Genomic DNA, 12,832 nt, shown 5'->3' with positions numbered 1-12,832 from the left:
GCTAGGTTCAAATGAGAATCACTAAAATGCAAGAGAAAAATCACTAAAAGTTCGAAACTGCAAGAAAATTTATACAGAGCTACAAGAAATTTAATTTGATACGGCGTATTTTAAACAAATCTAAGGCACCAAAAGTAATTCAGGCACAATGTTGCTGGAACGCATGTTTAAATATAAATTTGACTAATATATGTAATCATGACATCACAAAATAGTGTGCATGCTCGAAGCAGACAATTGAACATCCTTTGCTTATAAGTCTTCCTACTCTTGTTTACCAAATTCATTATATTGGTCATCATCAATCGGTTCCAACCACAATAACAAAATACTCCCCAAATAGGTCACATTTACAAACAAAAAAAATTCCATCTTTTTTTATGCAAACAACTGTATGTTGAGTAATCATGTTTTCTAAATTTTTTTTTTTTTTTTTTTTTTTCCAGTTCATTGATGATTCTTTTAATTTGAGATGATGATGTTGACATAGTCCGAAAATTTAAGTACCTAGATCGACAAGAATGACTGAACCAGATGAAAAATGCCCTTAGACTCTAACAAATAATATAACCTATTAAAAAAACGCCGAGACCCCTAACAAATAATATAAGCTATTTAAATAAAAGGCTCTTTCATCTTTGCTAGAATGCTATTGGACTATAATTCCTTTATTCTCTGGGCCTTTGATTGTTGTTTTTTGGACCTATTATGTTTCGCCTTCACCACTTCGATTGTGTTTAATCAGTTTCTGTTTCTCAAATCTCCAATTTTGTCCGTATATATAAAGAAAATTAGGTCCCTGAAAACCTTGTGCCCAGCGGTAGATCACGTTGCTTCCCTCCGGGCCTTCCATGCATGTAACTAAGCATAATATATACAAAATCAGGAATAATTATTTATTAAAATTGTATAAAAATGCACACTTAAAGATAAAAAGAATGAAGTTAGGCTTGTAGTGGAATAATGCTTATTAGAAAAGTAAGTAAACTTTACTCTTTATATTATAAGACAAACATGTACCCAACTTAAATGACCCAACCACCACCTATAAAGATAAGGACTCCTTTCACACGTACATACGAATATTCTACTTCCTTATAAACAGGTTAATGATATTATATTATATGCTTCAGTTACCTTTAAACCTTTGAGTCAAGACTATACTAAATACCCAAAGATATATATGGATCATAAAGACATGGTGGGTGCAGTGTTGTTTATGACCATTGTGGTTTGTGGTTCAGTGGTGGAGATTGCCAGTGGAGCTGTACATACAGTTGGAGACTCAGCTGGATGGACTACAATTGGTAATGTTGATTACAAAAACTGGGCTGCTACTAAAACCTTCAAACTTGGTGATACTATTGGTATGTACCCAATTTACCCTTTTTAATTCTTTTTTCTCTTCCTGCCTTTTACTTTTTGATTTAGTGTTAAAGATTGGTTACTTTACCATATACTTGTAGTTAACCACAGTTTTAGGTGTATTACCATATGCTAATTTCAGAAACCATAAATAAGATGCATGCATTGAAGGGTGTATAACCTCTTAATTTATAATGTTTGTATGTTTTTGACGCTTTCTAGATACGAGCTTCGAGGTTCTCTCTTGCATCTTTTCTTTTGTTTGAAGACGTTTTCTTTTCAAAAACGTTTTCCGTATATATATATAGGGGCAGGATCAATGGGGAAGTAACCAATCGGGGGAAGCGGGGGAAGCAAATTTTTTTTTTTTTTCGTTTTTTTTTTTGAATTTTTTTTTTCCGATCACACGAAAATATGAACATTTAGAAGCGACACTTCGTGATGAATGTTATTATTTAGGCGGAAAAACGATCGACAAAAATAACATTCAAGAAAATATTGTTCGTGAAGAATATGAACGTTTTTTTTCCCCATGTTTTGTGAAGTAAAATTTAGCCCGATTTAGAGTTTAGAGTTTAGGGTTTAGGGTTTGGTGTTTTGGGTTTATTCCATAATCCCAAAACACCAAACCATAAACCCTAAACCCTAAACCCTAAACTCTAAACCGTTCGTGTTAAAAACTCAATCTAAATCCTAAATCTAAACCCTAAACCCTAAATTTCTAAACCCTAATATCTAAACCCTATAAACCCTAATATCTAAACCCCAATAGCTAAAACCTCAAAATACGCTCGAAAAACACGATAATTGTTATATATTACTTCTTCGAGCGTTTTTCCGCCAAAATAAAAACATTTATCACAAAGTGTCTCTACTAAATGTTCATATTTTCATCTCATCTATAATGTTCGTGAACAAAGTTTTTTCAAAAAACAAAAAAAAAAAAAAAAAAAATTTTTGCTTCCCCCCGCTTCCCCCCGAATGGTTACTTCCCTCTTGATCCTACCACTATATATATATATATATATATATATATATATATATATATATATATATATATATATATATATATATATATATATATATATATATATATATAAGTTTCGGTTTTTTTCGTAAAAAAAAAAAATGTTGGTGAATTTATCAAAAAAGTTATGATATCTCAAGATAGTCTAGTGGTTGAGGTCAGTTGAGGTCCTGATATCTTTTTCTAAGATGTTTTAGGATCCAACTCACTATATATTGGGTTGTCAGGAAAAAATGGTCGGGAACAACACTACAAGAAAATGGTCATTATTAACCATTTTTTAGGTAACACTTTTTACTTGATCACTAATAATGTTATTTAGTTATCATTAAAAGTCATTATTGAGTTTTGGTCACGATACGCTATTAGTGACCTAAGTGACTAAGTCATTATAGTGATTAAATTTAAGTATTTTGATCTCTAATACTGTTTTGTCACTATTCTACCGTGAGAAGAAGTGATCAACATATTGTAGTCACACTAAGTTAACTTGATGACCATTTATGTGGCGGTGTTAGTGACAGTATAGTCGTTGTCACTAAAACTATTTTTTTTTTTTTTTTTTTTTTTTTTTTTTTTTTTTTGTGGTTCGGTCACGAGATAACCTTTTTAGGCTGCGTACATATGAGTAAAAATATTTTCTTTCTTCGGATAGCGTGAACTGAAAAAACCTTATCCGTTTATTGTTAATTGTTTCAATTTTTACACCGTTTATTGTTAATTGTTTCAGTTTTTACATACAACAAGCAATTTCACAATGTGATGCAAGTGACACATGCAGACTATAGATCATGCAATATTTCTGCACCCATTGCCACCCACTCTACTGGCAACGACTCGATCATCATCAAGACATACGGCCACCATTTTTACCTGTGCGCCGTCCCAGGTCATTGTCAAGCGGGTCAAAAGGTTGATATCAACGTTCAACGACTAGTTTCTTCTACATCAGCTCCAACTCCATCACCAATAGCATTGCCTTCCTCACCATCTCCATCTGCTCCGACAAGTTCCACATCAAATAAGCCTAATTCTGCTACTCCATTATCGCTTATAAAACTGGGATTACTTGTAGCTGTTTTTGGTGGCATTGTTTGATGCTTCGATCTGTTTGCACTTAGTTTCAATTCTTGTAGAAGTAGGCATACCAATTAACATTTTGTATGAATCTCAATAAATTTTTTTAAAACATTATGACGTTTTTATGTAATGAAGATCGATTCTCCTTTACCTTTTTAAACAAACCAGTCGTGTAGCTGTTGATGCAAAAACTAATAACATTGTGATAGAGTTTTTGCAAACCGAACCACACTACCTGATTATAAGTGGGCAAAACTGCACGGCTGGTCCCTGTGGTTTATATCAAATGAAGTCGTTGGTCCCTGGCATTTTTCTTCAAAGTGGTTGGTCCCTATGGTTTACAAACATCTAGTGGGTGGTTCCTAACGGGGACCAACCACGCTGATTTTGTAAACAGTGACAGGGACCACTCCACGCCCATAAAAAAACAACCACATGGACTACTCACGCCCATTTTGTAAACCACAGGGACTATCCACTTCGGAAAAAAAAATCAGAGACCAACGACTTCATTCATTTGATGTAAACCACAGGGACCAACCGTGCAATTTTGTCTTATAAGTGTCAAGACTCAAGATCAAACTTTCCATACATTAAGTCAAACCTGATTATAGGGGTAAGCAAACTAAGTTCACAATAAATTTGTATTCGTATACACAATAATATGGTCAGTAATATATAGCACAAATGTTATAAATGAGTTTGTCTCCCAATAATAGTTTTGACAACACTTGCAACAATACCTCAGCCCTGGTTATTTTGATACAACTCTTAGCCCTGAAGATTCGGATGCTGAAACCTCTTTATACATATCAGCTATCGCTTTTGCAAAGTATGCCTTTGCTTGTGGCCTCTTAATCTGCAACACAACAATGGGATATTATTTGTAATGCTTCGTTGGCAGCAAATTTATAACCTCAAAATATTTGTTCATCATTGCCGTTGCTAGATATGGCAATTCTAACTCACGGAAATATCAATTGGTCAAATTGTGTAGTCATTTATCTAAAATAGATTAAATAAGTAACAAAAGAAGAGCTGACTAAAAGGAAATTGGTCAATGCATATAGCAACTTTTACTTATTTCTAAAAGAAGGTTAGTATCATTGAAGGTTGAAAAAGACGCGAAGACGGAGACGAGTCGGGTAAGACCTTGAAAGGTCGAGTCGATCGATACAGGGTTGAGACGGATGTTGACTAACGTTGACTTTCAAATATAAATATATTAAATAAATATTTTAAAATAATGGTTTAGAAATAAGATAATGTGGTGTTAGTTTAAATAATACATAGGTTTTTAATAATGTTTTTTTATATATAATTATAGCGTATTTATTAAGTTATCTTTAAGGGATACTATGTAAGTCGGTGTTTTTTCCTAGTTAATTTTTAAATGGGCTTGGGATTATCGTTTAGACTAGAACGAGTCCAGACAAAAAACTGACTTTGACCTGACTTTTTAGCATTGACCGACTAATTAGACGTATAGGGCGAAATGGGATGGGCTAGTCACCAAACCGTCGCAACGGCCGCCGCAACGGCCGCCGCAACCATGGTATCATTAGAGTAATAAAGAAGTTGTGATCCGATCTAAGGCATTAACTATCCAGTATATAGTAAAAAGTATACGAAAAGGTGTTCCCATTGATCCCGACCCACTTATATTGCTATATCAGTAAATTTTTTTAAAAGAAAATATAGATAGCGTATCTATATTTGTCAAGCTGGGACTTACCTTAAACGTTGGAGTAAGCAAACCGTTCTCCATAGTGAATGGTTCAGCTACCAACGTGATGGCTTTTACAAACTCGAAGCCTCTCAGCTGCATTCAATTACCAATATATAAGAAATCAAGTATATATATATATATATATATATATATATATATATATATATATATATATATATATATATATATATATATATATATATATATATATATATATATATGACTTATTCATTTATAACAAATGGATAGCCAATTTGAAACAATCCATCAGAGATGTTACCTGAGCTTCCTTTCCAGTTTGATCCATGTCAGCAAGGACAGCGGTTCTTGCCCTTGGGTCGTTGCACAGCTGTTCTAAACTTTCAAACTACGATACAAGTTACACAGTAATTGTTAATATATATCTTTTGAAGAAAAGGGTAAATTCTCTCAAAATGGATCGAGCTATCCCAAAATAGGCCTCGATTCTGTGAATATAAATATTCAGTGCACTCCAAATTATGATTATTACCTTTATTCCCTCCTTAACTGCCCATGCCTTGAGCATATCGGGGTCCACACAGACAACGGCTACTAGGGAGGAGTTAAAGCTGTCACCTATTTGTAACCAAAAAGTAAATGATACGAGCAAAATGGAACCATTAACAAAGTGATTACGTGCAGAGTAGGGAGTCAGTTGAGATGATTGGTTTCGTACCGTAAACAAAGCATTGTGCTACAAACTTGCACTTGGCATATACATTTTCAATTTTCTCTGGGGCTATATACTCTCCTTGTGCCAATTTAAAAATATTCTTTTTCCTGACATGAAAAAAGAATAATTGCATTAATCCGCAAGTCTTCAATAGCTTGTAGCCACTGGCGAAAATATGACGGGACAAGGCGGGGCACCCGCCCCCAGTGGATTTGTAATTTTTAGTGCAAAAGATTTGGATTTTTCGATTTTGCCCCCAGTGTTTTTTTTTTTTTTTTTTGGCCATAATGTCTATATTTTCCCCCCAAAGCCTCCATATATTGCCCAAAAACCTCCATATTTTGCCCAAAAAAAAAGTTGCTACGCTTTTAAAAAAAACTTCGCCCCCGGTGAAAAATTCCGCCACTGCTTGTAGCAGCCATAATATGTCAGTTAAATGCAAAGGGTTGCAATAATCGCTACTTGAGAGTACTCGGTCGGGACATATTAAAGAGTACTTGGCAACTGAGGGAGTACTCGGGTGGTGATCAAGTTTCACTTTGACTGATTTTTTTACCGAGTTTTGACTGTTTCCGAGTAATACCGAGTTTTGGCCTCGTTATGACCGGAATCTGGACGATTTTCAGAGTAATTTCGAGTTTTAACCAAGTTTGACCGAATCCTAGTACTCGCCGAGTACACCCCGAGTTGCAAATACCGACTACCCGCCGAGTAATTCCGATTTCTGTAACATTGCTTAATTGTAGTAATTCATATTGGGGTGGATTTTGACGCATTTACTTATGGATGGGTCTAATACGTTAAATTAGAAAATAGCTAAATGGGAAAAGATCAAAGGTAGCCAAAAGAGTATTTGTAACGTTTAAGACCTCCATAATAACTTTACTTTAAGCGGTCTAATATATTTAAGACGTCTAGCAATTTCCTTCATTGTTCTTAGATCATACCTATCAATGATCTTTAAGCGGCCTCCAGGGGACCACAACCCTATGTCTCCGGTATGAAGCCATCCTTCTTCATCGATAACTTCTCTACTGCACAATTTTGTTTAATGTTAGTATAACAACCAACTCAAACAACAGTTCAATACGTCAGTTTATATATGAACAAGCAATATGCACAAAAGGTTAAGAGTTATACGTTTGCACTTCGTCTTTGTAGTAGCCTTGGAAAACAATCGGTCCCCTCACACAGATCTCACCACGAGGGTATGGTTGATCTTCTGATGTATAATTCATTTCAGGAACATCCACAAGCTTTACCTCTGAAACAGTAATATTATACATGAATAATCTGATGTATATATGCATCTTTACTTTTGTAAGTTTTGACAAAAGTAACAGTTTCTAACAAAAAATTAAATTCAAAAAAGAGCACGTTAAAATGCTAAAACTGACCACAAGCAGGATTAGGAGGGCCCACGTGACCCGAGAGGATATCATCCTCTTGCATACAAGTGATAACACAAGAACTCTCTGTCATTCCATACCCTTCCATTACCGGACAACCAAAGCACCTGAAAAATCCCACTTATTTACCGTTAGAAAATATTTAACAATGTGTTAACATGCCAATAACAAGTTAACACGCACATTTGGTGATAGTAAAAAATAGCTTACACTTTAAGGAAATCCATGACATCAGCAGATAGGGGTGAGGCCCCTGAAACCATAAAGCGAACACGTCCACCAAGCTTGTCTTTTATTTTGTTGAATACTAACCTTTCCCACATAGGAGATGCCTTTTTGCCTAAATTTTTTCAAAATTAACTACAGAAATTAGCAGATCGCAATATTCAAAAGTTAATATAGACATAATTGAATGTAATAATGCATTACATATAGCTATAACCGATTTCAGTCAATTAATTATAAAGAACTTGTATGATCTATAATTGAAAATTCAATTTGGTATTGATAAATTCTTCCACTATTCAACTAGAAAGAAAGAAGACTAGTTTAAAAAGAATAATCAAAAACTCATGCAATAGTCCCATCCTTATGTATTCAAATTTATGATTTAAATTTAAAATAAATATTTTCTTCAATAATGAATTGAATAAAGTGATAAAAAAAAAACATTACCATTAAGTAATGCTTGCCTCTTTGCATTATATGCAGCGTTAAAAATCCTTTCCCTAAGACCTCCAGATGACTTCACGGCATTTATAATGCTGCAAAATTATGAATTGACTTAGAATTTGCTAAGCCACAACGGTTGCAAAATAAAGAACCATAAAGTACGCCACTTTCAATTAAAAATAAAAAAAAAATAAACCACTGATCATACCCATCATGTATTCTATTATATAATCGAGGAACACTACAGAAGACGGTCGGTCTTAATGCAGCCACGTCATCCAATAATTTCATGTTGTCCTACAAAAATGGACAAGCCGTGTAAATCACTAAAGCTGACCAACATGTTATAACATAAAACTCAAACAGTTGAAAAAAAATTATACTTTTACAAACATGGTAACTATATATATTAGGACAGATTGGAGCACTCGTATGTGGAATTTCATCATAGAAGTAGCAATCTATGCCCATTTAGTCATCTACTTATGAATGGGTCAATCTGGGATGTATTTATCTTTAAGGGCTCGAATAGCTTAAAAACATTTAGCATACTCGAAATTGGTCAAATGAACCGAATGCCACTCGAAGTGTGTTTTTGATTTACACATTGTTTTTATTCAGAATTTCATCATATTACTATTACTATACAATATATACTTATCTGCTCATATTTATCGCACTAATTACGCATTCAAGAGAAAGGACAATAAGTGTCCTGGGTCAACTTAAGCCAACCAGACAATAAATAATTAAGTTATATGTCATGACTGGTTACATCAGTATCAATTCTAACCCGATGCACCCATATTGACCACAATGACTGTGTCATGATACCATTAAGTATGTTAAATTATTTAATGTCATGAGTTAATAATTTTTATGTCTCTTACTCCTTGATAAAATCCAACTGAGCCGCCATAGTACACCAATATGACCTGATTAGACCTTTCATATATATGTGCCAAAGGAAGATAAGATATATAACTGTGAAAAAAGTATGAGCAGTATCAGTTTACAAACGAATTCACAAGAATAAAGAATTGCTAATACTGTATCAATACTCACACATCTGAAGGATAGAATTTAATTCCAATACTTCCACCAGCAACATTTGCTATCAGGTTCCCATGGGATAGTACAGCCCCCTTACATGTAACAAAACAAAAAAGTCCACTTAAAATAAGAAATAACTCTTTGTGGGGCCCAGACCCCTACGAGTGATAAAAAAAAACATGAGTTCATGAGAAACAGAAACCTTTGGAGTCCCAGTTGTACCACTTGTGTAGCATATTGTAGCTACATCATCTGGTTTTGGTGGACGAAATGGGTGATGGTTGTTACTTCCCTAAAAATGCACCATTTTATTCGACAAACAAATCAATAATCAAATGGAAGAAAACTAATAAAAAGTTGTTGATTTTAACTAATTATTTAATAAAAGAAGTTGAAATTACCAGAGTAATTAATTTTGAGAATGACATAACCTCAACACCTGTTGCTGATGGAAGAGATGGCATTAGTACATCAACGCCTCCAACTACCTATATATATGTCACCAGTATACAGGAGTGCTTGAGGGTTTTAGCATCAGTTAAGAAACAAAACTTTTCGGTGAAATTAGTTACAAACAAAAACGAATATTGATCATCGTACCACTATCAAACGCACGGAAGGAATCTCGGACAAAAAGCTCAGTATCTGAAATATCAAACTATTAACTACATGTGCTTCAATATGGAGAAAAACACTTTCTCAGTAAACTTAAGAGAAAAAATCAGGTCAAAGCTATTTTTTGGATTAGAGAACTGCGGTAGTTAAACATGCTAATTATTAATTATAATAGCTAATTAACCAAAGTCAATGCACGCTAGCTAAATACTAAAATATGATTCTCAACTGAATTATGAGACATTAAGCACCTAATCTTGTGAAAATCATTTAACTTACAATATGCAATGTTTCTGGCACACAAAATATGGCTTGTGCAGAAGAATGATTCACAATAAATTTCACAGCATCCGGGCCTGCAAGATTCCGTAAAAACTATTTAGCACATCTGCAAATTAAAGAAAATCGAACAAACACTTTCATAAAAAAATGAGCAGCATACCAAGGGTATCGTATAAAGGGACAGATATGTATGAATATGCAGAACAAGCGTGATCAACAATCATCCACTCTGGTCTGTTGATAAAATATAGACCGATACATGATCCCTATTACAATTAACCATACAGAGCTATAAGATATTAAAATAATAAATATATAAATATAAATAAATAATAAAAAAAGATATATAGGTGGCATGCCATTGGTATTCCATGGGCCACTAATCCAGAGCCAATAGCTGATCGAGCCTTGGCTACTTCACCATAAGTTGTCCACCTGTACCTGTAAACGCATGCATATGTATTACAAATTATGCATACACGGACCTGGCATACAAATAAAAGAACTACGTAACATACTCTCCAACAGTTCCATCTGGACCAAATCGTGTGCCCAAATACTTGTAATCTCGAAAGGTTTCTGATGCGTACCTATATTTTGATAAAGAGTAAAACATATGGGTTAGTTCCTTTCCAAGATCCGGCATAACAAAAACAATATCGATGAACAATGCAGAACCAAAGTAAACTTACACAAAATTATCATGCAAGGTGCCAATGTCTGGATGATCAGGAAATCGACTAACAAGCTTCAAAGGAGAAGCAGCAGATCTATCACATAGGAAATATATATAAGTCAAAGTTTCATCGGTCAATGCTTTTAAGACAAACTAACTAGCAATACCTGTATACATTCCACTTCCCTGTTTGCAATTTCTCTGGAAGGATAACACTGTACCCTTGTTCTGCCATGTCATCAACATTAGTAATTATATTATATTTTATATTTTTCTGATATTAAAATGCAATGCAAAAATGATATTCATACAAAATTGTGTACATCAACTGATATTCAACATTTATTAATAAATCACGAACGCAACACGAGGAACATTTGACGTATCCTTCAACAAATTAATCTACTAAAAAAGTCCCCTTTATCATCATATATGCTTTTAAAACCAAAGTACCTACTTTATTATAAAACTGATAATTAGATAATTATATACTGTCACTTTCAATTCAATAAATAATGGAATCATGATCAATTTGAAAACAGTAATGATCCTAGATTAAATTAATTGGACATGATTAAAATAGTATTAGACCGCCCTAAGTTAAAACTTAATTTTGCTTGCCAACAGTCAAAGTAAATAATTCTTACATTAATTTACCTATGTCTATATCAGATGCTAAAGTATATCCTTACATAGTTACTTTACTGACCCAAAATTCAGCTGATTTGAAATACCAGATTCTAAAGTAACTCCGTATAAATTAAAGTAAAAATTTAAATCACATAAATATGCATTACCTAATTCCTAACTTAAATTAATTCAATATCTGTTAACCTACACAAACTCAAACTCAAAATGAATCGTAAATTAACAGTACATTTATGTGTATAAAGAGACAGTATACCGGAATAAAACTCGCCGGCGGTCTGGTGCGGTTGCACGATTGACGGAGGATCGACGGCGGGAGTGGTAACGTGATTCTGAATTGTTTGAAGCCGGCGACTAGCTTTTGACTCCATTGAATTATCTCCGGAACTGTGTAAATGTGAGATTCAAGGTGATCTAAATTAAAATTTTAAAATGTAAAATATATATAAAATTTAGAAGGAGAATGAAGTTAAAATGAAGAATGAAATATTGAACCGTATTGTATTTTTAGAGAGATAAGATATGATTGTGTATGTACGGAGTATTTAATTTTAATTTAATTAAATAATAATTAGTACGGACTCCTAAATTGAATGCTACTCCGTATATATTTATATATTTTAGTTTTTGACTGAAATATAAATAAGAAATGCGATGATAATAAACCTTTCAACGAATGTGTGCTCATCTCGTCGGCACACATCCATACAGACATGTGACATGTAACTAATATGACTTGTTTATGTAATATAACTAACATTGTTTATTGTTTATGTAACTAATATGAATATGAATTTGAATATATGTGTAATATGACTGTTTATGTAACTAACTAGGTGTAATCTTAGCTGCGGAAGTGTCTGAATTACGATAATGAATAGTTTTTATATCGGATATTTATAGAATTAAGCAAGATGTATGCATAATATACAATAAATGAGTCATTATATTATATTATATTATATTATATTATATTATATTATATTATATTATATATCTTATATATCTTATATGCTAAAAGCCATGCCCGAAAGTAGCGTACTTTCAGTTGTTTCGAAACGTAGTTTTGAGTTTGCGTTCACACTACAACCCGTCCCTCACCTTCCGCTTACTTTACACAACGATCCATCGAGTTTACACTTTTTCGGGGGTAGAAAGCGTAATTATATAATTTTATTAATACAAAAGAAACTAATTCCACCCGAATTTTTAACGGGCCCTATCTTCTCGCTCGGTGCGAGTTAAATTTTTTCGAGACCACCGTTCAACTCGAAAAAGTCTCACGAACCCAACAGGACTAACTATACAAGAAACGGACACGTTATAAAAAACGTTTAACACAACGACAGCCCGTATCTTTCTGTAAGCTAAATTTTTCCGACTGCATCGTTACACTCGAAAAAAATTTATGAACAAAATGAAACTAACTACGTTCGAAACGGACACTCTTTAAAAAACGTTTATGACAACGACATCTAAAACGGCGCTTAAGACATGAGTCGTTTTCCCCTCTGTAAATACGCAACGCTACGAATACACAAGCCGAAAGCCCCCGCCGCATCGCGCGGGCCGGATCCGGACT

At 33.7% G+C, this 12,832-nt stretch overlaps 2 protein-coding genes across 2 annotated transcripts; one reads left to right on the top strand and one right to left on the bottom strand.

The window, feature by feature from the left end:
* The first annotated feature begins 1,059 nt into the window (after positions 1-1,059).
* Positions 1,060-3,650, top strand: LOC139872316 (mavicyanin-like). The gene is made up of 2 exons (XM_071860166.1): positions 1,060-1,367; positions 3,123-3,650. The coding sequence occupies exons 1-2, from the start codon at positions 1,184-1,186 to the stop codon at positions 3,488-3,490; spliced, it is 552 nt and encodes a 183-aa protein (XP_071716267.1). The 5' UTR covers positions 1,060-1,183; the 3' UTR covers positions 3,491-3,650.
* A 393-nt stretch (positions 3,651-4,043) lies between these two features.
* Positions 4,044-11,960, bottom strand: LOC139872318 (long chain acyl-CoA synthetase 6, peroxisomal-like). Its single transcript, XM_071860167.1, has 24 exons — positions 11,917-11,960; positions 11,507-11,637; positions 10,770-10,830; positions 10,619-10,696; positions 10,445-10,516; positions 10,286-10,367; positions 10,087-10,192; positions 9,924-10,000; positions 9,630-9,674; positions 9,431-9,517; positions 9,232-9,321; positions 9,042-9,121; positions 8,867-8,960; positions 8,185-8,273; positions 7,980-8,068; positions 7,515-7,644; positions 7,293-7,411; positions 7,036-7,159; positions 6,843-6,929; positions 5,899-6,002; positions 5,713-5,798; positions 5,482-5,568; positions 5,208-5,294; positions 4,044-4,331 (listed from the first exon to the last, which is right to left on the bottom strand). Exons 1-24 carry the CDS (start codon positions 11,955-11,957, stop codon positions 4,227-4,229), a joined length of 2,151 nt encoding a protein of 716 aa, XP_071716268.1. The 5' UTR covers positions 11,958-11,960; the 3' UTR covers positions 4,044-4,226.
* Positions 11,961-12,832: the final 872 nt, after the last annotated feature.

This window comes from Rutidosis leptorrhynchoides, chromosome 10 (genome assembly GCF_046630445.1).
Source record: "Rutidosis leptorrhynchoides isolate AG116_Rl617_1_P2 chromosome 10, CSIRO_AGI_Rlap_v1, whole genome shotgun sequence".
Lineage (NCBI taxonomy): Eukaryota > Viridiplantae > Streptophyta > Magnoliopsida > Asterales > Asteraceae > Rutidosis > Rutidosis leptorrhynchoides.
This window is presented reverse-complemented; position numbering and strand designations above follow the sequence as displayed.